The 22,243-nt window shown below is 37.9% G+C and overlaps 1 protein-coding gene across 3 annotated transcripts in view; it reads right to left on the bottom strand.

The window, feature by feature from the left end:
• EIF2B3 (eukaryotic translation initiation factor 2B subunit gamma) overlaps positions 1–22,243 on the bottom strand; it is a 170,626-nt gene that overhangs the window by 101,147 nt on the left and 47,236 nt on the right. For all 3 annotated transcript variants that reach the window (XM_027108742.1, XM_027108743.1, XM_027108741.1), the window contains exon 4: positions 12,114–12,273. In XM_027108742.1, coding sequence (XP_026964543.1) covers positions 12,114–12,273 — 160 coding nt within the window. The remainder of the gene's footprint in view (positions 1–12,113; positions 12,274–22,243) is intronic.

The following is a 22,243-nucleotide window of genomic DNA, read 5'->3' as shown; positions in this document are numbered from 1 at the left end:
GAAGACCCAACACAGCAAAAAATAAAAATAAATAAATAAAAAAAACCTAAACAAGTAAATATCAAAAAATTAACAGTTAAAAAAAACAATGAGGGCCAGTCAAGATACTGCTTAGCCAAATTAAGTAGATGAACCACAAGCCCACTGCATGGCACAGAAAGAAAGTGCAACTGTTTCAATGTAAGTAATAACCTAGGTTTGCTCACTGTGAAAATGGGAATAGCATTTAAGGACATCCACATTTAACCAACATTAACTGTATGTCTACTATGCACTAGATTTTGTGCTGTGTATGGGATGTGGAGAGTTCTCTGGTAGACAATGATCTTATAGGATGCCATATTATTGCTGTCTTCTGTGTTATATATTTCTTTCCCCCAACAAGATTACACACTGTTCAATGGCAGACTTATGATTCCTTTAGATCTCCCACAACATCTAGTGTAGTGTTGAACATTTAATAAAATCTGCTACTAACATCCATACAGTATCTATTTATAGCTTACAAAAGCATTTTCTTTTTTTTTTTTTTTGCGGTAAGTGGGCCTCTCACCGTTGTGGCTTCTCCCGTTGTGGAGCACAGGCTCCGGATGCGCAGGCTCAGCGGCCATGGCTCACAGGCCCAGCTGCTCCGCGGTATGTGGGATCTTCCCAGACAGGGGCATGAACCCGTATCCCCTGCATTGGCAGGCAGACTCTCAACCGATGCGCCACCAGGGAAGCCCTACAGGAACATTTTCACATAGAGGCAGCATAGCATAAGGATTAAGAAGAGAGCCTCTGAAGCTAGACCACCTGGGTATGAATCCCACTTATTAGTTGTATCTCTTTGAGCAAGATAATAAACTTCCATTCCTCAGTTTCACCTGTAAAATGGGGATAATAGTGCCTACACCTACCTCACAGGATTTTTAGAACTAAATGAGTTAATATTTGTAAAGCTCTATTTAGTGCTATTAACTAAAACATTAAATAAAATGTTTAAGTTTAAAAAATTAAACAAAATACATGCTCTCATTTGATCTTCACAACAATCATATAAAGCAATAATTTAATACCTATTTGAAAGGGAGAAACTAAAAGTTGAGCTCTAGGAAAAATGGTATCTCTAAAGATGAATTTGTCTACCTCCTATTGACAGACAATGGCTACTATATAACTGAACACGCTTCCCTGTTGGCTGCAGCTGCCTATATACCTAAAACCAAATGCTTTACTCAAGTGTATAATGTGTTTAGCTCAGGTTCTTGAAAGCATCCATTCCTTCAGATGGTCTCTGGTTATCTCATAGGCAGTGTTTTAATCTGAATAGGGAGAAACTATCATAAAAAATTACATGTTGTTTTTTTCTAATTACCAAGATAAGTGAACGCCAAAGAAGGAAGGGTAAATAATGCCAATTTGAAGGTAAGTTTTACAGAGAATTTCAATTGAAACTAAATTTTGCAGAGAATTTCAAATGTCACACAGCAACTCTGACACATCAATTCATCCATTACATGCAAACTTGAGAATATAACAAAGTCTGCAAAGCTCTGATTATGAGGCAACATTTTAAAAAGAAATAACACAGAGATGTTATTTTTGGATATATTTGGAGTGCTTACCCTATCCAACTCCTTAGGCCCACAAAAAACCTTGAATTACTGAATGTCCTGGGAGCAATAATTTCCAAGTCAATTTTTCAGCTATGTTGCACTTCAGTCACATTTCCCTCACTCTCAGGCCCCCCTCCTTGTATTTGCTTCTTTGTAGCTACCATAGTAACTGGGACCTCAGAATATGATACAAATTATAGAAACTTGGACAGGTTTCTTTCTGTTCTGCTTTAACAAAGTGAATTCCACTTGGAAAGCAGAGCAAGAACATTAGAATGTCCATCCTAAGAGAAAGATTTACACAAATAAGGTTAAGAAGGCAGTTAAAACTATCAACTTCCATCTTAAAAAATTCTGTCATAATCAACTATTCATATATTTTTCCAGTTGTTTTTTACTTCTCTGTCTCCTCTACAGTCATTTACTTATTCATTCGTTCATTCAACTAATAAATATATTTGTGCACCACCCCAGTGACAGGCATTATGTTTGGAGTGGGGAATTCCATCTCATTTTATGAGGCCAGGATGATTCTGATGCTAAAACCAGACAAAGATATGACAAAGGAAAATTACAGGCAAAACAAAACATTAGCAAATCAAAACTAACAGTCTATGTAGTAGATTTAAAAGGGTTACAAATTTGTTGTAGCTTTGTCCATCAAGATATAGGGTCGAGAATGTAAGATGGTAGCCACTGTGGAAAACAGTATGGTGGTTCCTCAAAAAATTAAAAACAGAATTACCATATGATCCAACAATTCCACTTCTGGGTATATAACCAAAATAATTGAAAGCAAGGTCTTGACGAGATATTTTTACACCCATGTCCTTAACATTACTCAAAATAGCTAAAATGTAGAAGCAACCCAAATGTCCACCTATGAATTAAATAGATAAGCAAAATGTGGTATATACACATAAGAGAATATTATTCAGCCTTAAAAAGGAAGGAAATCCTGAAATACGCTACAACATAGATAAACCTTGAGGACACTATACTAAGTGAAACAAACCAGTGACAAAAAGACAAATACTGTATGATTCTACTTATATAAGGTACTGAAAGTAGCCAAAATCATACAGACAGAAAACAGATGGTATTTGCCAGGGGCTGGGAGGAGGGGGAAATGGGGATTTATATTTAATGGTTATAAAGTTTCAGTTTTACAAGATGAGAAGAGTTGTGGAGATGGGTGCACAAAATTATAAATGTATTTATTACCACTGAACTATGTTTAAAAAGAGATGGTAAATTTTATGTTACGTGTTTTTTACCACAACAAAAAAATCTGAAGAAAAAAAAGTGCCCACAGGAAAAAAAAAGAAGTGAGGTTAGTAAGGTTAGTTCCTTATCCTTTATATCTAGGCTGGCCTAGTGACTAGCTTTGACTAACAGGAGTACGGAGGAAGTAACACGGTGTGAGTTCTGAGTTTAGGCCTCAAGAGACCTTGTAGCTTCTTTCTTATTCTCTTAGAACCTGCTGCTGCTGCTGCCATGTGAGCAAGTCTGGGCTAGCCTCCTGTATAAGAGACTAAATGGAAAGAGAAACTCAGCTGTCACAGCTAAGGCCCTAGACATACTCGTGAGTTCAGCTGTGGCAGGCTGGCTCTAAGAATGATAACTGCTTCCTGGCATGCACACCCTTCTGTATCCCCTCCCCTTGAGTATGGGCTGGCCTGGCTACTTGCTTCTACCAACAAAAAGTGGCAAAAGTAATCAGATGTTACTTTTGTGATTAGGTTACATAAGTTCATAACTTATGTGTTGCTAGAAGATTCTCACCCTTTCTCCTTGGAGAAAGGAGAGTCCATTTAATAAATGGAGGAAGGAAAAAGAGACATCTATATGGAAAACAAGATTAAACTAGATGCCAAACTCACACCATATACAAGACACAATTCTATTTGGATCAAGGAATTATGTGTCAAGCATAAATCTTTAAAATTCTTATTAGAAAATAGGTTAAGGACTTCCCTGGTGGCACAGTGGTTAAGAATCCACCTGCCAATGCAGGGGACATGGGTTTGAGCCCTGGTCCGGGAAGATTCCACATGCTGCGGAGCAACTAAGCCCATGTGCCACAACTATGGAGGCCTGCGCTCCAGAGCCCGCAAGCCACAGTTACTGAAGCCTGTGCACCTAGAGCCCATGCTCTGCAACAAGAGAAGCCACCGCAATGAGAAGCCCGTGCACCACAACAAAGACCCAATGCAGCCAAAAATAAATAAATAATTAAATAATTTTTTAAAAAAAGAAAATATAAGTTAACATTGTTCAGAACTTGCAGTAGGGAGTTCAAGACACAAAAGATGCTTTTAAAATTTTGGTAATGGGCTTCCCTGGTGGTGCAGTGGTTGAGAGTCCGCCTGCTCATGCAGGGGACACAGGTTCGTGCCCCGGTCCAGGAAGATCCCACATGCTGCGGAGCGGCTAAGCCCGTGAGCCATGGCCGCTGAGCCTGCGCGTCCGGAGCCTGTGCTCCGCAACGGGAGAGGCCACAACAGTGAGAGGCCCGCGTACCTCAAAGAAAAAAAAAAAATTTTTGGTATATTTGATTATATTAAAGTTAAGAATTTTTGTTCATAAGACGTTTTAAAGAAAGTGAGAAAAGTTTTCCCATTTTCTTTTGGGAAACTATATTTGCAGTATATCCAACTGACAAACGAGTGGTAAGAATACAAATCAGTAAGAAAAGTGCAAATAACTCATTGAAAACTAGGCAAAATATATAAACAGGCATTTCACAGAAGAGAAAATAAATATGACCAGTGAACAAATATTCAACCTCGAGAGACCAAGGGAATGTACACAAAGATCACAATGAGATAAGATACCATTTTACTTCTGCTCAACTGACGCAAAGAATCTGACAACGCGGAGTGCTGGAGAGTAGATGGAGCAATGAATTCTTTTAAATCTCTGGTAGTTGGGTAAACTGATATAAACACTTTGGAAAAGAGTAAAACTGTTTACCATTATCCCCAAAATTGAACATTCATATATTCTATGACCCAGCAATTCTATTAGGAAACTCTTACATGTGCCCATTAAACATATGTACATAAATGTTCATAACAGCACTGGTGACAACAGCAAAAATTTGGAATCAATCTAAACCCCCATTGCTTGAAAAGTGAATAAATAAACTGTAGTGTATTTATACAGTGCAATTTTGTATAGCACTCAAAATGAAGAAACTGTAGCTGCCTGTAATACAATACTGGAAAAAATTAAGTCCCAGTAGATTACATCCATCATGCTATCTTTTTAAATAAAATTAGAAGCAACTAAAAAATATATCAGGACTTCCCTGGTGGCACAGTGGTTAAGAATCTGCCTGCCAGTGCAGGGGACACGAGTTCAATCCCTGGTCTGGGAAGGTCCCACATGCCACAGAGCAACTAAGCCTGTGCACCACAGCTACTGAGCCTGTGCTCTAGAGCCCGTGAGCCACAACTACTGAGCTGGCGTGCCACAAATACTAAAGCCCGCATGCCTAGAGCTCGTGCTCTGCAAGAGAAACCACTGCAATAAGAAGTCCGTGCACCACAATGAAGAGTAGCCCCTGTTCGCCGCAACTAGAGAAAGCCTGCACACAGCAACAAGGACCCAACACAGCCAAAAATAAATAAATAAAATTTAAAAAATACATATATATCAATATATATTTTTAGAATACATAAAGTTGAGATAAAGGAAAGCCAAAAAAAAAAAGATAAACAAGATTTAGTAAGGTGTTGATAATTACCTTAGATGGGGACAATAGTGAGTTGGGAGGGTTGGTAAGATCACATTGGTAGACGTTTTAAAGTTTGAGTTGAGTGGTGGGTTAAAAAAAAAAAAAGATTAGTATTTTCATTTTATTTGGATATATATACCCAGGAGTGGAACTGCTGAATCATATGGTAGTTCTATTTTTAGCTTTCTGAGGAACCTCCATGCTGTTTTCCACAGTGGCTGCACCAGTTTACATTCCCACCAGCAGTGTACAAAGTTTCCCCTTTCTTCACAGCCTTGCCAAAGCTTGTTATTTGTAATGACAGCCATTCTGACAGATGTGAGGTAACATCTCATTGTGGTTTTCATTTGCATTTCTGAAAAGACACATGCACCCCAATGCTCATAGCAGTATTATTTATAACAGCTAAGATATGGAAGCAACCTAAGTGTCCATCAAATGAATAAAGAAGATGTAGTATATATATATATATATATATATATATATATATATATACACACACACACACACACAATGGAATACTAATCAGCCACAAAAAAGAATGAAAATTTTGCCATTTGTAACAACATGGAGGGACCTGGAAGGTATTATGCTTACTTAGTGAAATAAGTCAGATGAGAAAGACAAACACTGTATGTTACCACTTACATGTGGAATTTAAAACATAAAACAAAAAAGAAAATATAACAAAAAAGAAATAGACTAACAGATATAGACAACAAACTAGTGGTTACCAGTGGGGAGAGGGAAGGTGGAGGGGCAAGATAGGGGTAGGGGATTAAGAAGTACAAAGAACTATGTATAAAATAAGTAAGCTAAAAGGATATATTGTACAGCACATGGAATATAGCCAATATTTTAAAATAACTATAAATGGAGTATAATCTTTAAAACTTGTGGATCACCATGTTGTATACTTGAAACTTATATAATATTGTAAACCAACTATACATCACTGAAAATAAAACAGGCAAACAAAATAGAGAATTACAGTCTAAGAGAACATGAAACGTATTAGTTCACTTAATTTTTTTTAAAGGTAATTAATCTGAGAAAAAATTTTTAGAACTGAGGACTTGAATTTTCAGATTGAAAGGCCCATTAGCATCCAACACAGGGGATGACATTAAACTATATTAAGGCATATCAATGTGAAATTTAGAAGTTTAGAAACAATAAGATCCTATAAGCTTCTAGAAAGGGAAAAAAATGGTCTCATACAAAAAGAATCAAGAATCACAATGGTGTTGGACTTAAGAGAAAAGCTAAAAGATACTGAAATAATACTTTCAAAATTTTGAGGGGACAGGATTTCCAAGGGAAGTTTATACCCAGCCGCCCCCTGCAAAAAAGTGGATATAAACAAAGAAAGAGGAAAATATGAGGTTCAAGATATGAGAGTGAAGGGTGAACCTAAAATGACAGTTACACAGCAGAGCAACTAGTCCAGAATCTAGGAGAGAGATCTTTAAGAATTTGAAATTGAGGGAAACAGTGTGTTGGAAAGTAATGAGAGGAAACTCACACAACTGGGGTTAAGGCTGAATTAGTAATAAATACATAGAAAATAAAGCAAATGAAAAAATGAGACAATTAATTTTTAGGAAAATAAAAGGAAGAAAGAGAAAAGTAACAATATACTACAGGTTCAGCTGTGAATACCATTTATACATTCAAAATAATGTAAACCTCAGATATTCAGTTAATCAACACTGCAATATAAGTAACTACATTAGGAAGCTGAGGAGACTGGAAGTTTGCATGCGTGTGGTGGGGGCAGAAGGTGTGGTAAAATAGAACTAAATCTTTAACTTTCATAGTAGGAAGTAAATAGATAATTCCTAAAACTAAAAATATCAAGACATAACGAACAAAAGCATGTTATTTGAGAGGTGGGGTTAAATGTGAAAAAAATTAGCTAAAAATGTTGAAAGTGGCTGCCTCTGTGTGAGGTGAAGAGAGACAAGATGGGGGTTGCTATTTATTATACCTTGGAGAATTACACTACTTTAAAAATTATGGGCATATAAAACACTGATAGAAATTAAAACTAAATTAAAAAAAAAAAGAAGTAGAAAGCCCAGGCTATGGAGTTAGAAGGCACGGGTTCAAGTTCTGATTCTACCACTTACCACTGATGTGATATTGAACAACTATCCACAAAGTGCTGTTAGGCCATAGATGGATATAAAAGTTGGTAAATAACAAAACTGCCTAGCCCCATTCATTGGATTTTACCTTATGAGCAAACCTTGATTATTTATGTTTCTCATATAGGACTTAGCATAGATTTTATACATAGTATGTCCTAAATTCAATGACTACATCAAAATTTAATGCATTTGTTAGTCAGGGATCTGATTTCATACCAACTACCCAATCTGTACCTAAGTAAATTGCTCAACTCCTTTTTTTCAAATATCATGTCTTTAAAACATATTTCCCTGTAACTAAGACATTAAACTGTTCCCTGTATTTTGTACATGCTCCTATTATTGTACTTGTCACATTGTGACACACAATTTCTAGCATATTTGAACTTATTTCTGTATACTGTTTCCTCAATCACAAGAATTTCAGTTTTGAGTATGCAGGGATTTCAAGTCACTTCTGTTGGATATAATTAGGAAAAAAAAGGGGGGGCAGTGCGAATAGAATTAAGAAGAGAAAAAAGATAAGTAGAAGCCTAAGCAGGAATAGAAGGTTTTTGCTTTTTTTCTTTTTTTTCAGTAGAGCTTTGAGAAAAATCAAGGAAGCTGAAGCAAAAGAAATATAGGCTCAGAACTGCCTGCCAGCATTTGTTAATACAGAGGGAGCTAAGCTGATTGAGAGGTGACAATCAAGTGACAGCTTTCACTTCTGAGATTATTAAGCACTTTGATATATACTAGTTCTAGTCTGAACCAAAGCTGTATATAACTCTGAGAACTAGGAAGGAGTTTTAGAAATATTACAGTGAACTGGATACGTTAAAAAATAATTTCCTAGAACTTTTTCCATTTCATATATCCCAAGAGACACGGTGGAACTATAGAGATAATAGTCAATAATTTGTGTCATAAAATCATAGTAGCATTAAACATTTGCACACAGGAATGTCCAGGAAAAAAAGCCCCTTAGTAAACATGTTAATCTGTAATTAAGCAAAATAAACATACTATGTTCTCACTGAAATTGAGAAAGAAGGAAATCTTGGATTTTCTAACAAGCAAGGGATGGTAAGTGAAAATTAATTATCTTTACACAACTGGTTGGTTGAATCCATATTGCGAAACCTGGATACAAAGGGCCAACTATAGTGTCAAGTAGCAGATCACATGCTTTACAAACATCTCATTTAATTCTCACACAAAAATCCCCAAAGGATTCAGTCTCATTTTACAGCTAAAGAAAATGAAGTTCAGGTCAGTTAGACAATTTGTCCAAGACCACCAGTTTTTGAGTGTTGAAGCCCACCCAGTCTGAACTCCAGAACCTGTGCTTTTAACAGCCATGCTACAGCAGTAGCTGTTTAATTTAAAAATCTTGAAAACATTTCTAAACACGAATTAATAGGCAATGGGAATTCCCTGTCCAGTGTTTAGGACTACATGCTTCCATTGCAGGGGGCACGGGTTCAATCCCTGGTCGGGGAACTAAGATCCCACAAGCTGCGTGGTGTGGCAAAAAAAAAAAAGAAAAGAAAAGAAAAAAAAATTAATAGGCAATGTAGCGTCAGTTTGCTAAACTTATATTGCTGAAACTCAGGCTCTTATAATACCCACTCATGAATCTAACTACAGCTCAGACTCAAATTTTTAGGATTTAAACATCTAGGGCTTGAATTTACTTTCTCTTACCTCAGGGGCAATAAGAGCTACCTTTATAGGCAGGCCCTTCAACCCATTCACTAATATCTACTGACTGGTCACCACCGGCCATAACTGAGCCAGACGCTGGGGATAAAGTGAACAAACTGGACATGACCCCTATTCTCACGGAGCTTATAGTCCAGTAGAGGAGAGAGTAAGAGAGTAGGGCTGCCATATGTAGGCAAACAAGGGACTATAATTTCATATTAGAGGGTCAAGCAAGAACTCTCTCAGCAAATAACTTGAAGGCTAAGCTGGATTTAGAGTGCATGTGTTGTGGGTAAGGGGAGAGCATTTCTGGTAGAGAACATCATGTGTAAAGGGTTGTAGCAGGAAAAAAACAACAGTCCAAAAAATCCAAACATAAGTTTGATCCTGCCCTCCTCAGTATCTACAGCTCCTACAAATCTGAGAAGGAAGTGGCAACAGGGAGAACGATGGCTCCTGAAACATCTAGCCCTTAGGCATTCTCCAATAAGCCAGTAAGAACACAATTTGGGAAACTTGGACCTAAGGGATCTAGACTATTGAACCATATCTGAGAACGAGAGAACTGCAGGCTGTTCTGGCACATAAGAGCAGCCAAGAGGCACGCCAAATACACAATGAGAAATTCAGGATTCTTTCAAAAAAGTGCTTATCACTGAAATGCATAGCATTCCATGGTAAGAATTTAAAACTCATTTAGGTGAAACTTAGTTGTCAAACATAACAAAATATAGATATTGAGGAGTTCAAAATTTCATGTTAAGAATGAAAAATCTATAACACAAATCTGATTATGACATTTTCTTGTTTAAAATTCCTCAAACAACTCCCCACTGTTTTGGGGATAAAGTTCAAACTCTTTAGTCTAATCCCTGTATTCTCTCCAGTACCATTTCCTGCTTCCCTGCCCTCCATACTCACACTATAACCATACAGCAAGTTACCAGTATACATCATACCTTTTCAAAGAGAATAGAAGAGCCAACATAAAGGGACTTCCACTAACCACGCTGTGACAACTTAAGCATCAAAACATTTTTTTTTCTCATTGAATGGGTATACCATTATTTATTTATTTATTTATTTATTTATTTATTTATTTAATTGGAGTATAATTGCTTTACAATGGTGTGTTAGTTTCTGCTTTATAACAAGGTGAATCAGTTATACATATACATATGTTCCCATATCTCTTCCCTCTTGCGTCTCCCTCCCTCCCACCCTCCCTATCCCACCCCTCCAGGCGGTCACAAAGCACCGAGCTGATCTCCCTGTGCTAAGCATCGAAACATTTAAAAATGAATAGATAGATAATAGTTACAGTTAATTTAAAATAAAATTGTGAAAAGCTACACATTTATAATGATACTTAAGAGATAAAGGCTAATATGTAATGTAATAAAAAGTTATAATACCAAGAAGAGTAACTATAGTAGGGTATTTGATTTTTTTAAATTGTTATAAGTAGAGGAGTGTGAAAAAAAGAAAACATTAATATTTGTAAAATATACATATGTTTATAAAGTCTGGATACACAGTTGTTTTTATCTGTATAGGTAGAAAAGGCTGAATACAGGGAATTGTGAGTAAGCAAACCAGACCTCACAGAAGTAGAAACTATGTCAAGAACAAAAGGACTAATCCACATGAGAAGCATACATAACAACAAGGTAGAAAGAGGATTCAACAATTGATCTGCACCAATGATTGCTTTAACAGAAAAAGCAACTAGAAAGAAGTTTCAATGCTATAATCCAAAATTACAAGTTAACCAAATGCCCTGAAGAAGAGAGCTGAAAGTACAAACTACATTACTTAAATCCTAGGAATGAACATTCTAGGTGGCTCTATTAATAATAGTCAGATACTAATAAGCCATACATAGCTTCTAATAATTGCAACAGACTGCATCAATATATAATGACAGGACAATGGGTTACATAATTCTGAAAAAAAACCTAAAGAAAAACCTAAAGAACACATCATTCCAGGGAAAAACTCCAGGGAAAAAACACATCATTCCAGGAAAAACTAAAACCTATATAAAAAGTATGATCTAACAAAGCTTTTTGGTCATAAGTTCAGTTTTGGTTTTTTTTACTATTTATTTATTTGGTTGCACCAGGTCTTGGTTGCAGCATGTAGAGTCCTCAGTTACTGCTCGCTGGCTCCTTAGTTGTGGCACGTGGGCTCTTTAGTTGTGGCATGCGAACTCTTAGTTGTGGCATGCATGTGGGATCTAGTTCCCTGACCAGAGATCGAACCCGGGGCCCCTGCATTGGGAGCACAGAGTCTTAACCACCGTGCCACCAGGGAAGTCCCATAAGTTCAGTTATTAAAAGTAGCCCAGTCATAGAATCAGTGACTCAGGTTTGAAATAATCTGGGAAAAGCAGTCATGAACTATGCCTTAACTAAAAATCAATAACAAGTCAATAACGCAAATTCTATAACCCTGGCTGGACTAGAGTATTATTCCTTTTCTTTTTGGTCTGGTAAGATTACTATAACTCTCTGAAGATTAAAAAAAAAATAACCCACTACTAGAATCAAACATACTAAATTTTTAATAATAATTTTAATTGCTTAAAGATATCTAATTTAATTTGTAATCAAATTTTAATTATTTTTAAACATTGATTTTAAATTAGATTTTTTGGTTTCTTAGTATATGTATTCAATTATTTGAGTTTTAAACACAATGCAAACAGTTCTGAGTGCTCCTCTGCAGACAAAAGCCTCTTGGATGGTACAGAATCTAATCAATAGTTATAAGCCTCTTCAAATAAGGGACTGTGTCTTATTTGACTTTATGTCATCAACCTCTAGCATAGTAGAGTCAGTTCTCAATAAATGTTTCTTAAGTGAAAACATGAATGATGATAATAATTATAAGAACCCAACAAACAAATAAATCAAACTCTAGTCTCCTTACCTGCTTTTTTTTTCCCCTTTTGACCTGGAACTGGTTCTAAGCCATCTTGACCTTTTCTCATTAACATAGCAAGCGATGCATCATGAGCTCTGAACAGGTCCACTACCTCATGTAAGGCAACATCTGTTATCAGATCACAGCTCAGGACCAGTACATCTGTCTGTCAAATGGAGAAGGGGAAATGTCAATATCACAAAGGACAATGGATCACACAAATCATCACAGGATAAACTTACAACGTCTTCAAAGAACACAAACTGCACACTTGCCCTCAAACCTTTTTTATAGCAGTAGCACAGGTAAAATAAATGGGGTCGTTCTAATTGAGCTGTGTTGGGGGAGGGTCTGGAATTCCTACCTCCCCTTTGTGTACGCCTTACTGCTGCTGTCCCTGAGGCACCTCTGGAATCCTGGGCTCTAAGGAACAGAGTATGCAAACTACCACATTGTCTATTTCTGTGACGATGGAGTTAATGATCTTAAATTTATACATCCCTTTACAGTTCAAAAAGCACTTTGGCAAAGTTTGATGATTCAATATGGTTATGAAATACTTTATTTTAAAGCAGTCACTTTGATTGGAAGATTAGGATTGATACATACACATTATTGATACTATGTATAAAATAGATAACTAATGAGAACATACTGTATAGCACAGGGAACTCTACTTAATGCAATGTGGTGACCTAAATGGGAAGGAAATCCAAAAAGGAGGGGATATATGTATATGTATAGCTGATTCATTTTACTGTACAGTAGAAACTAACACAACATAGTAATGCAACTATAATACCATAAAAATTAATTTAAAAAAACTTAAAGTCACTTTTCTACAATACTAGGAAATAACTAACACATGAATATATTATAATGTGCCCTTCTTTGGAAAATCAGTCTAGCTAATAAACAATTATAATACAACCTCAGGTATGTATAAAAGCACTCATTTAATCCTCATAACAGTACAGGTTCTGCTATTTTAAAAAGTCTGAAAAACACTGGAGTAAATTATTCCAGATTTAAGAATAAAGTAAATATCTACATGGAAATTTCTGTAAGTGGCTCCAACTTTTCTAAGATTTTAATTTAAAATCAAGATTCCTGCTTTGGGGGAAAATATAGATAATTTCAACTTACATTCTAGGAAAGCAAAGAATCATACTTGCTCAGGAAGTGACTCAACCATCAGAATGCCTTATCTTACTGCCTGCAATTTCTTATTCCGAATACAGAATCTGTACCAGAACTGTCATTTCCTTTTCTACATCTAACTCATTGTTTGTAGCTTAAACAATTCCTTTTGAAGGCCTCTTAAGTTTAAGAAGTTCAAATTTGGATTTTTTTCTACTCTTCTACTTAAGGCTCTCTTAATTCTTTCTGGATCTTAACTGAGCTAAAAAAAAAAAAAAGTTCCTATAAACATCATCTTCTTAGGAAAAAAAAATTCCTTAAGTCTGCAGCTCACCATCCAGGAACTGTCAAACATTAACAGATCAGCCCACATACATGCAAGCTAAGGAAGAAATAGCTTGCAGAATCCTACTTCTTGTTAACAATGCTTAGAAAGGAGGAAGTATGGACCATTTACTAAAGACATGTCACTTACAGCAGTACAGAAGTTGCCCCATTTCTTTATAATGAAAATGACAGTTTGTTGAAGAAAAAAAATCCTTTCTATTTTTCTAAGTTTCTTTAATAAGATGACTGATTTCTGCAAGCTGACTGTTCCACAATAAATTTAATTATTAAGTGTACTCCACAGTGAAGAAAACAACCCCAATGCAGATGCCTCTCAAGTGGTGACAATGTTGTCTTGGAAAATAAATGCTGTTATCATTCAATATCTGCAAAAAATAAACCTGTCAGCATAGTGAAGATCAAACAAGTCCTGCATAATTGTGAACAGTCTGCAGCCTCATTCACCTCTTTGCTTTTAGATGACTTTTTGCTAAGCTGAATGCAAAATCCCCAAGGAGCACAAGGAACAGAGCCCTCCCCCGTGTCTGGCTGCCATCTGTTCTCAGCGTGAAAAGAAAGGCTTCAGTCTGAAAGGGCAGGGCCTGGGATACAGATGGAGGTGCTATTCCATCAGGCCCTCTTCCTGCCTCTGCTCCCAGAGAATGCACCACTCTCACTGAGACCAAACACATTCCCGTCTTCTCTGCAACTCCACTTCCAAAGGAAAGTCTCTGCTGACAAACTGTACTTCATTTCCAAAGCTAGAAATCCTGGAAGGAGAAACTGAAGTCTAAAAGGAAAATGAAATCATCCTTACATCTTCGTAATGCTATCTATTTTTCTTTACATTTTAATAAAAGTTGTAACAGGAAGAAAATTAAATGACTATTTTTTAATTTTTAATCTAAAAATGAAAAGCCCATTCTAGAAATGCAAATGTTCTTCTACTAAAGTGGAAAAACTGTTAAGAGCCAAAAGTATTTCTGATCATGTGTGACCACAAACCATGAATAAACATAGACTGTTTGGACTGTGAAGCAACTGTATATCTTAACTTGAAAGTTCCTGGGACACACCAACCCTCAGCTGCCTTGTGTTTTGGGCGACCAGTTCTTTTCTAACACCACAGTATGCCTCATCTTCTGCAGAGACCAACTGGCATCTCCAAAGACCTCCCTATTCACTATTCTAACAGTCCTCAGTGAGCTTTATCCCAAGCCTGCTCCTCTAGAGGAACCAGGGCAATGTCAAGGGCAAAAAGCACAGCTCTAAAGGACAGCAAATGTGTGCATTTTCCACCAAGTGGAAACATACAAGGTCTTCAAGGGAAAGTAGAAGATAGCACTTTAGTATTCAAGATACCCAGGAATTCAAAATTCAAACTGCTGCCAATTAGTCTTGGCTAAAGCAGACAAATAAAGTTTAGAAAACCCAATTACCAAGCCATGGCAAAGCCCAGAAATCTGTCATTATAAGAACATTTTCAATCAAGCCAAAACCATTGAGTAAAACTAGAAGAAAAAAACAAAACCGGATGTATGTGTGTGTGGTGGTAATGCTGGGGTAGGAGGTAGGGAGAGCTATGGGGACTAGCCTCTTTTCTTTTCCTGGAAGCTGTTCCATGACAGATTGTTATAAATAACACAATCTGGCAAACAATTTCCTACAGAAAGGAGAAAGAAAAACACACTTACTCTCCTGGAAAAAAACTGTCAGGGCAGTTTTTCACCATGCTTTTACCCACGCAGCACTTCCACAAACAATGGCTATGATCCAAATCACCACCCTACACTCCACCCCTGCCCATACGGAACTAATGAATTCAGCTACTTGGTGTGACTGTGAATGGTCACAATTTACATTACCTATGTGGTCCAATCCCAATCCAATCCCCAAGAGTAGTTTGGTGCTTTAATAATTACTGATGGCTAACTACAACGGAGACCTCACTATGCTCAATTCTGGTTGAAATACTTGGAAAAGATTCCCAGTCTGCAGTCCCCAAAGTGTTCAGCAAAGAGCCAACTGCCACTTTGTTTTTACTAAGGTTTGACCAGCAGGTGCAGGAAGGAATTACCAACTTAGTATGTAAATAAGAAATGTGATAATCCTTAGGCTTAGAACGAAGTATCCTTCCTCTGCTCCTTAGCTTATAGTGTCACCACTATCTAGGATCTGAAGACAGAAAGCTGGCCATAGCCTAGGGCTGAAGTCTTCTCTTTCCTACCCAGTACCCCTTCCTCACATCTCACTGATCCCAAGTCCTCCTCTTTTATTTCCACTGCACTGTCTTAGTTCAGGCCTCAAAATATTTTTCCAGTCTTTTTTTTTTTAACTTAAAAAAATTATTTATTTTTGGCTGTTTTGGGTCTTCGTTGCTGCGTGTGGGCTTTCTCTGGTTGCGGCAAGCGGGGGCTACTCTTTGTTGAGGTGCGCAGGCTTCTCATTGTGGTGGCTTCTCTTGTTGCAGAGCATGGGCTCTAGGCACACGGGCTTCAGCAGTTGTGGCTTGCGGGCTCTAGAGCGCAGGCTCTGTAGCTGTGGTGCACGGGCTTAGTTGCTCCGCAGCATGCGGGATCTTCCCGGACCAGGGCTCGAACCCGTGTCCCCTGCATTGACAGGTGGATTCTTAACCACTGCGCCACCAGGGAAGCCCTTTTCCAGTCTCTTAACTGGTCTTTCTCACAGCAGTTTTCCCATATTCTAATCCATACTCCAATTTCCACTGCTTATTTAATTTTTCTGCTTAAAGACACCCTAAAATAGTGTTCTCCAAACCAAAAAATAAAAATAAAAAAAAGATAAACACTTATCCACTTATTCTCACTTAAAATATTTATTTAAAAACACACAAATCGGGACTTCCCTGGTGGCACAGTGGATAAGAATCCGTCTGCCAATGCAGGGACACGGGTTCAAGCCCTGGTCCGGGAAGATTCCACATGCCATGGAGCAACTAAGCCCGTGCGCCACAACTACTGAGCCTGTGCTCTGGAGCCTGTGAGCCACAACTACTGAGCCCGTGTGCTGCAACTACTGAAGCCCACACGCCTATAACCTGTGCTCCACAACAAGAGAAGCCACCACAATGAGAAGCCCACGCACTGCAACAAAGAGTAGCCCCCACTCACCGCAACTAGAGAAAGCCCGCATGCAGCAATGACGACCCAATGCAGCCAAAAATAAAAAAATAAAGAAAACCCCAAAACACAGAAGTCACTATAAATGATATAATATGCTCTTTCTATAACATATATAAAAATAGATTTAAAAGAAGAGATAAAATTAAAAAGAACTAGATACTCTAATTTATTTATTTATAAATGTTCTAATATCTACCTCTGGAACTCCATCCTGCACACCCTCTGGCTTTGAGAAGACTCCATTTTGGAGATCATTACTCCACAGGATTGAGTTCAAATTGCTTAGCATGACATTAAGCGTCTTCAAAATATGACTCCACCTACCTAATTCAGCCTTCTTTCTCACAATCCTCCCTCCACATAGTTAATGTTAATTTGCTAGAGTAAACTGCCAAGAATGCATTCCCTAGTCTCTCTTTCCACCCCACCACACATTCATCAATCAAGATTCTGGTCTTGTCACAATTATCAGAAAGGGAAGAGCCAATATATTATCTCATCTAGAGATGAAGTCTTTTCTGATCCATTACTGACCTCAAATCACTAAACTAGATTACAATTTTTTTCCCATCTAGACTTTGAGCTTCATAAGGAGCTCTTTTACCTTTGTATCCCCAGAGTTCAACCTGCTACGGGCAAACAAAAGCATCAGTAAATGTTGGCACACTTCCTGTCACCTCCTTGTCCTTGTTTAAAGTTGACTCAAAGATTGAAGACCTAAATGTAAGATCAGACACTATAAATCTCTTAGAGGAAAACACAGGAAAAACACTCTGTGACATAAACCACAGCAAGATCTTTTTGACCCACCTCCTAGAGTAATCAAAAGAAAAACAAAAATAAACAAATGGGACCTAATGAAACTTAAAAGCTTTTGCACAGCAAAAGAAACCATAAACAAGATGAAAAGACAACCCTCAGAATGGGAGAATATATTTGCAAAACGAAGCTACAGACAAAGGATTAATCTCCAAAATATACAAACAGCTCATGGAGCTCAATGTCAAAAAAACAAACAAACGGGCTTCCCTGGTGGCGCAGTGGTTGAGAATCTGCCTGCCAATGCAGGGGACACGGGTTCGAGCCCTGGTCTGGGAGGATCCCACATGCTGCGGAGCAACTGGGCCCGTGAGTCACAGCTACTGAGCCTGTGCGTCTGGAGCCTGTGCTCCGCAACGAGAGGCCGCGATGGTGAGAGGCCCGTGCACCGCGATGAAGAGTGGCCCCCGCTTGCCACAAATAGAGAAAGCCCTCGGACAGAAACTAAGACCCAACAGAGCAAAGGTAAATAAATAAGTTAATAAACTCCTACCCCCAATATCTTCTTAAAAAAAAAAAACAAAAAAAAACAACCCAATTAAAAAATGGGCAGAAGACCTAAATAGACATTTCACCAAAGAAGACATACAGATGGCCAAGAGGCACGTGAAAAGGGGCTCAACATCAATAATTATTAGAGAAATGCAAATCAAAACTACAATGAGGTATCACCTCACGCTGGTCAGAATGGCCATCATCGGAAAATCTACAAACGACAATTGCTGGAGAGGGTGTGGAGAAAAGGGAACCCTCTTGCACTGTTGGTGGGAATGTAAATTGATACCACCACTGTGGAGAAGAGTATGGAAGTTCCTAAAAAACTAAAAAGAGAACTACCATACGACCCAGGAATCCCACTACTGGGCATATACCCTGAGAAAACCATAATTCAAAAAGAGTCATGTACCACAATGTTCACTGCAGCTCTATTTACAACAGCCAGGACATGGAAACAACCTAAATGTCCAATGACAGATGAATGGATAAAGATGTGGTACATATATACAATGGAATATTACTCAGCCATAAAAAGGAACAAAATTGGGTCATTTGTAGAGACATGGATGGACCTAGAGTCTGTCATACAGAGGGAAGTAAGCCAGTAAGAGAAAAACAAATATCATATATTAACGTATATATGTGGAATCTAGAAAAATGGTACAGATGAACCTATTTGCAGGGCAGGAATACAGACACAGATGTAGAGAACGGACGTGTGGACATAGCGGGGGAAGGGGAGGATGTGATGAATTGGGAGATCAGGACTGACATTTATACAATACCATGTGTAAAATAGATAGCTAGGTGGAACATGCTATAAAGCACAGGAAGCTCAGCTCGGTGATCTGTGACAACCTAGATAGGTGGGACGGAGGGGGGGTGGGGTGGGAGGGAGGTCCAAGAGGAAGGGGATATAGGTATACATATAGCTGATTCACTTCATTGTACAGCAGAAACTAACACAACATTGTAAAGTAATTATATTTCAATAAAAAAAATCAACAAGAAATCAGTATCTAAATCATACAAGGAACTCTGGCAAATTCAAGTTTTGCTTTTAGAATTTTCCAGAATTTTTTTCTGAATATAGTTGATCCATGGTTGGTTGAATCTGTGGATGTAGAACCCACAGATATGGAGGGCCACAAGTAGATGTTGTAACTTGCATGAACATTGAAAACATGCTAAATGAAAAGAAGCCAGACGTGAAAGTCCATATACTGGATGATACCATCATATGAAATGTCCAGAACAGGGAAATCTACAGAGACAGAAAGTAGATTAGTGGTTGTTTAAGGTGAACGGGGAGTGCGGGGTGGGGGTGGGGGGGAGAGTAATAGTGAAACGGTTGGGGCTTCTTTTTGAGGTGTTGAAAATGTTCTAAAATTGAGTATGATGATGGTTACACGTATTTGTGAATATACTAAAAACCAGTGTGTTGTACATTCAAATGGGTGAATTGTATGCTATGTGAATTATATTTTAACAAATATACATTTTTGTTTAAACAAGCAAAAAAAAATCCTTTTTTTTTTTTTTTTAAACTTTTGGCTGCATTGGGTCTTCGTTGCTGCGAGTGGGCTTTCTCTAGTTGTGGCGAACGGGGGCTACTCTTCATTGTGGTGCGCGGGCTTATCATTGCAGTGGCTTCTCTTGTTTCGGAGCATGGGCTCTAGGTGTGCAGGCTTCAGTAGTTGTGGCTCGCGGGCTCTAGAGCGCAGGCTCAGTAGTTGTGGTGCATGGGCTTAGTTGCTCCACAGCATGTGGCATCTTCCCGGACCAGGGATAAAACCTGTATCCCCTGCATTGGCAAGTGGATTCTTAACCACTGCACCACCAGGGAAGTCCAAAAAAATCCAATTTTAGATGTTTAGAAACATCAGACTTTCTGACAGAGCTGAGTACCCTTTGTAGATATTGTGACTGTTCGGAGTTAGGACAGGGATCACAGAGGTAATTTGGCAGCTTCCTAAAGTAATGAGGCAGGGAACGAACCTGCTGCCTCCAAAGAAGAAAAGACAGAGATATTTGAAAGGAAAGAAATCAGATGCTGCTGTCCTGGACAGCATGGCTAGAGGGTGATATGCTACACTTATAATTTTAAAATGTAGGTTCAATACTTATAGTCATAACATTTTTAGTTGATTCACCTTCCTACGTTAAGTTTTGCTCTTCAGTATAGAACAAATAGAAGAATTCTACTCATCTTTCCTGTGTGAAACTAAAAACTAACTGAGAATGTGTTAATTTCTGTTAAATGAGTTGTACATAAAAATACTGGTCACTTCCCTTCCAGGATTTAGATATCTGTAATTTAATTTTAATCTCCAAATGCACTGACATTAATAGAGAAATAACAAAAGCTTTTTGTTCTCTCAAATCAAACCTTCGCTTTGAAATAACTTATTATTCTGAATTTATATTAAATAATTTCATTCTTTTTCTTCATGTCAGACACAAATACCCCACAAGATAAATGCATCATTGCCTCATTTCAGACCACAGAGTATGCTCTTACATTACATATTTTCTGCCTGTAACTTGAATATTAATTTTTATTTATTTATTTATTTTTAGCTGTGTTGGGTCTTCGTTTCTGTGCGAGGGCTTTCTCTAGTTGCGGCAAGCGGGGGCCACTCTTCATTGTGGTGGGCGGGCCTCTCATGTTGCGGGGCACAGGCTCCAGACGTGCAGGCTCAGTAGTTGTGGCTCACGGGCCTAGTTGCTCCGCGGCATGTGGGATTTTCCCAGACCAGGGTTCGAACCTGTGTCCCCTGCACTGGCAGGCAGATTCTCAACCACTGTGCCACCAGGGAAGCCCTTGAATATTAATTTTATCCTGAAGTATATGACATAGAAATAGTGTCTAGTTTACTTAGAAACCAGAAAGCTCGGAAGAAGATCAGCACAGGGCTGTGAAAGAGGGGAGTTTATAACAATATGAGAAATAGACAATTAACTAGTTAAAAAAAAAAGAAACTAAAATCAAGGTTTTATCACCCCCCAAAAGTAACTTCTAAGATTAGATATGTTTATTTTTCCTATTAATTCCACATGTGACTTTGATAAGTCATTCCCTCTTTGGGCCTCAGTTTCCTCATCTATAAGATGAGAGGGCTGTACCAACTCTGAAGCCCTTCATGGCATAAAACTGTATGATTACAAGGGTCAAGCTATTCTTAATTCTTTATCTACAGCTAGGCTCTGGGTTCAGTGGCATTAATGATGGTGGTGACCCTAAAGTCCTGAGTTTCTAATCCACTTTGGGAATCATGAGGAAAGATTAAATCATGTTAAGTATAATTTTTTAAAAATATTTTATTTATTTATTTGGTTGTGCCCTGTCAGTTGCGGCAGACGGGCTCCTTAGTTGTGGCATGCATGTGGGATCTAGCTCCCTGACCAGGGATTGAACCCAGGCCTCCTGCATTGGGAGCATGGAGTCTTAACCACTGCGCCACCAGGGAAGTCCCTAAGTATAATTTTGAGGCTCAGCACATTTAATTAAACTTGAATTCTTTCTGCACGACATGGGGAATATAGTAAATATTTTATAATAACTATAAATAGAGTATAACTTTTAAAAATTGTGAATCACTGTATTGCACGCCTGTAACATATACTATTTATATCAGCTATATTTCAATTAAAAATAAATTAAAATAAATAAATGAACTTGAATTAATTCTAAAGGAATAATCCATGTATGGCATGCATGGCAATTCTCAGTTAAGTCAGTTAGGCACAAAAATCCAGAATCAGGTAACCATTCTGGTTAAAGAGAATGCAACAATCCAAGTTAATTCATTAAAGGATGTGTCTCTGAACACCTTTTTAGCAACAGCCTGACTAACCACATACTTTTAGAATTCCAATCCATAAAGATTCCAGTTCAGAAACTAGTTACACTCTACCTGCTACTGTCAGTTCAACTGGTTCTCTAAGGCTATGCTACCTCTAAGTTGATGGCAAAGACAAATAACTTAAAATTGGACAGCATTTTACCATTTACAAAGCTCTTACATATACTTTATTCATTTAATTCTAAATTCACGTAATTCTAAAACATCAATATAGTTAAACTCATTTTACAGACAAAAAAATAGGCTCAGAAACACTATGTGATCTGCCCCTTTGCCGTCACATTGCCTTCCAAAATACACACACACACACACACACACACACACACACACACACACACACACA

This window comes from Aethalodelphis obliquidens, unplaced genomic scaffold (assembly GCF_003676395.1).
Source record: "Aethalodelphis obliquidens isolate GAN/ISIS:26980383/991018 unplaced genomic scaffold, ASM367639v1 scaffold9, whole genome shotgun sequence".
NCBI classification, from domain to species: domain Eukaryota; kingdom Metazoa; phylum Chordata; class Mammalia; order Artiodactyla; family Delphinidae; genus Aethalodelphis; species Aethalodelphis obliquidens.
The sequence above is the reverse complement of the archived record's forward strand: the minus strand, read 5'-3'. Positions and strand labels throughout refer to the sequence as shown.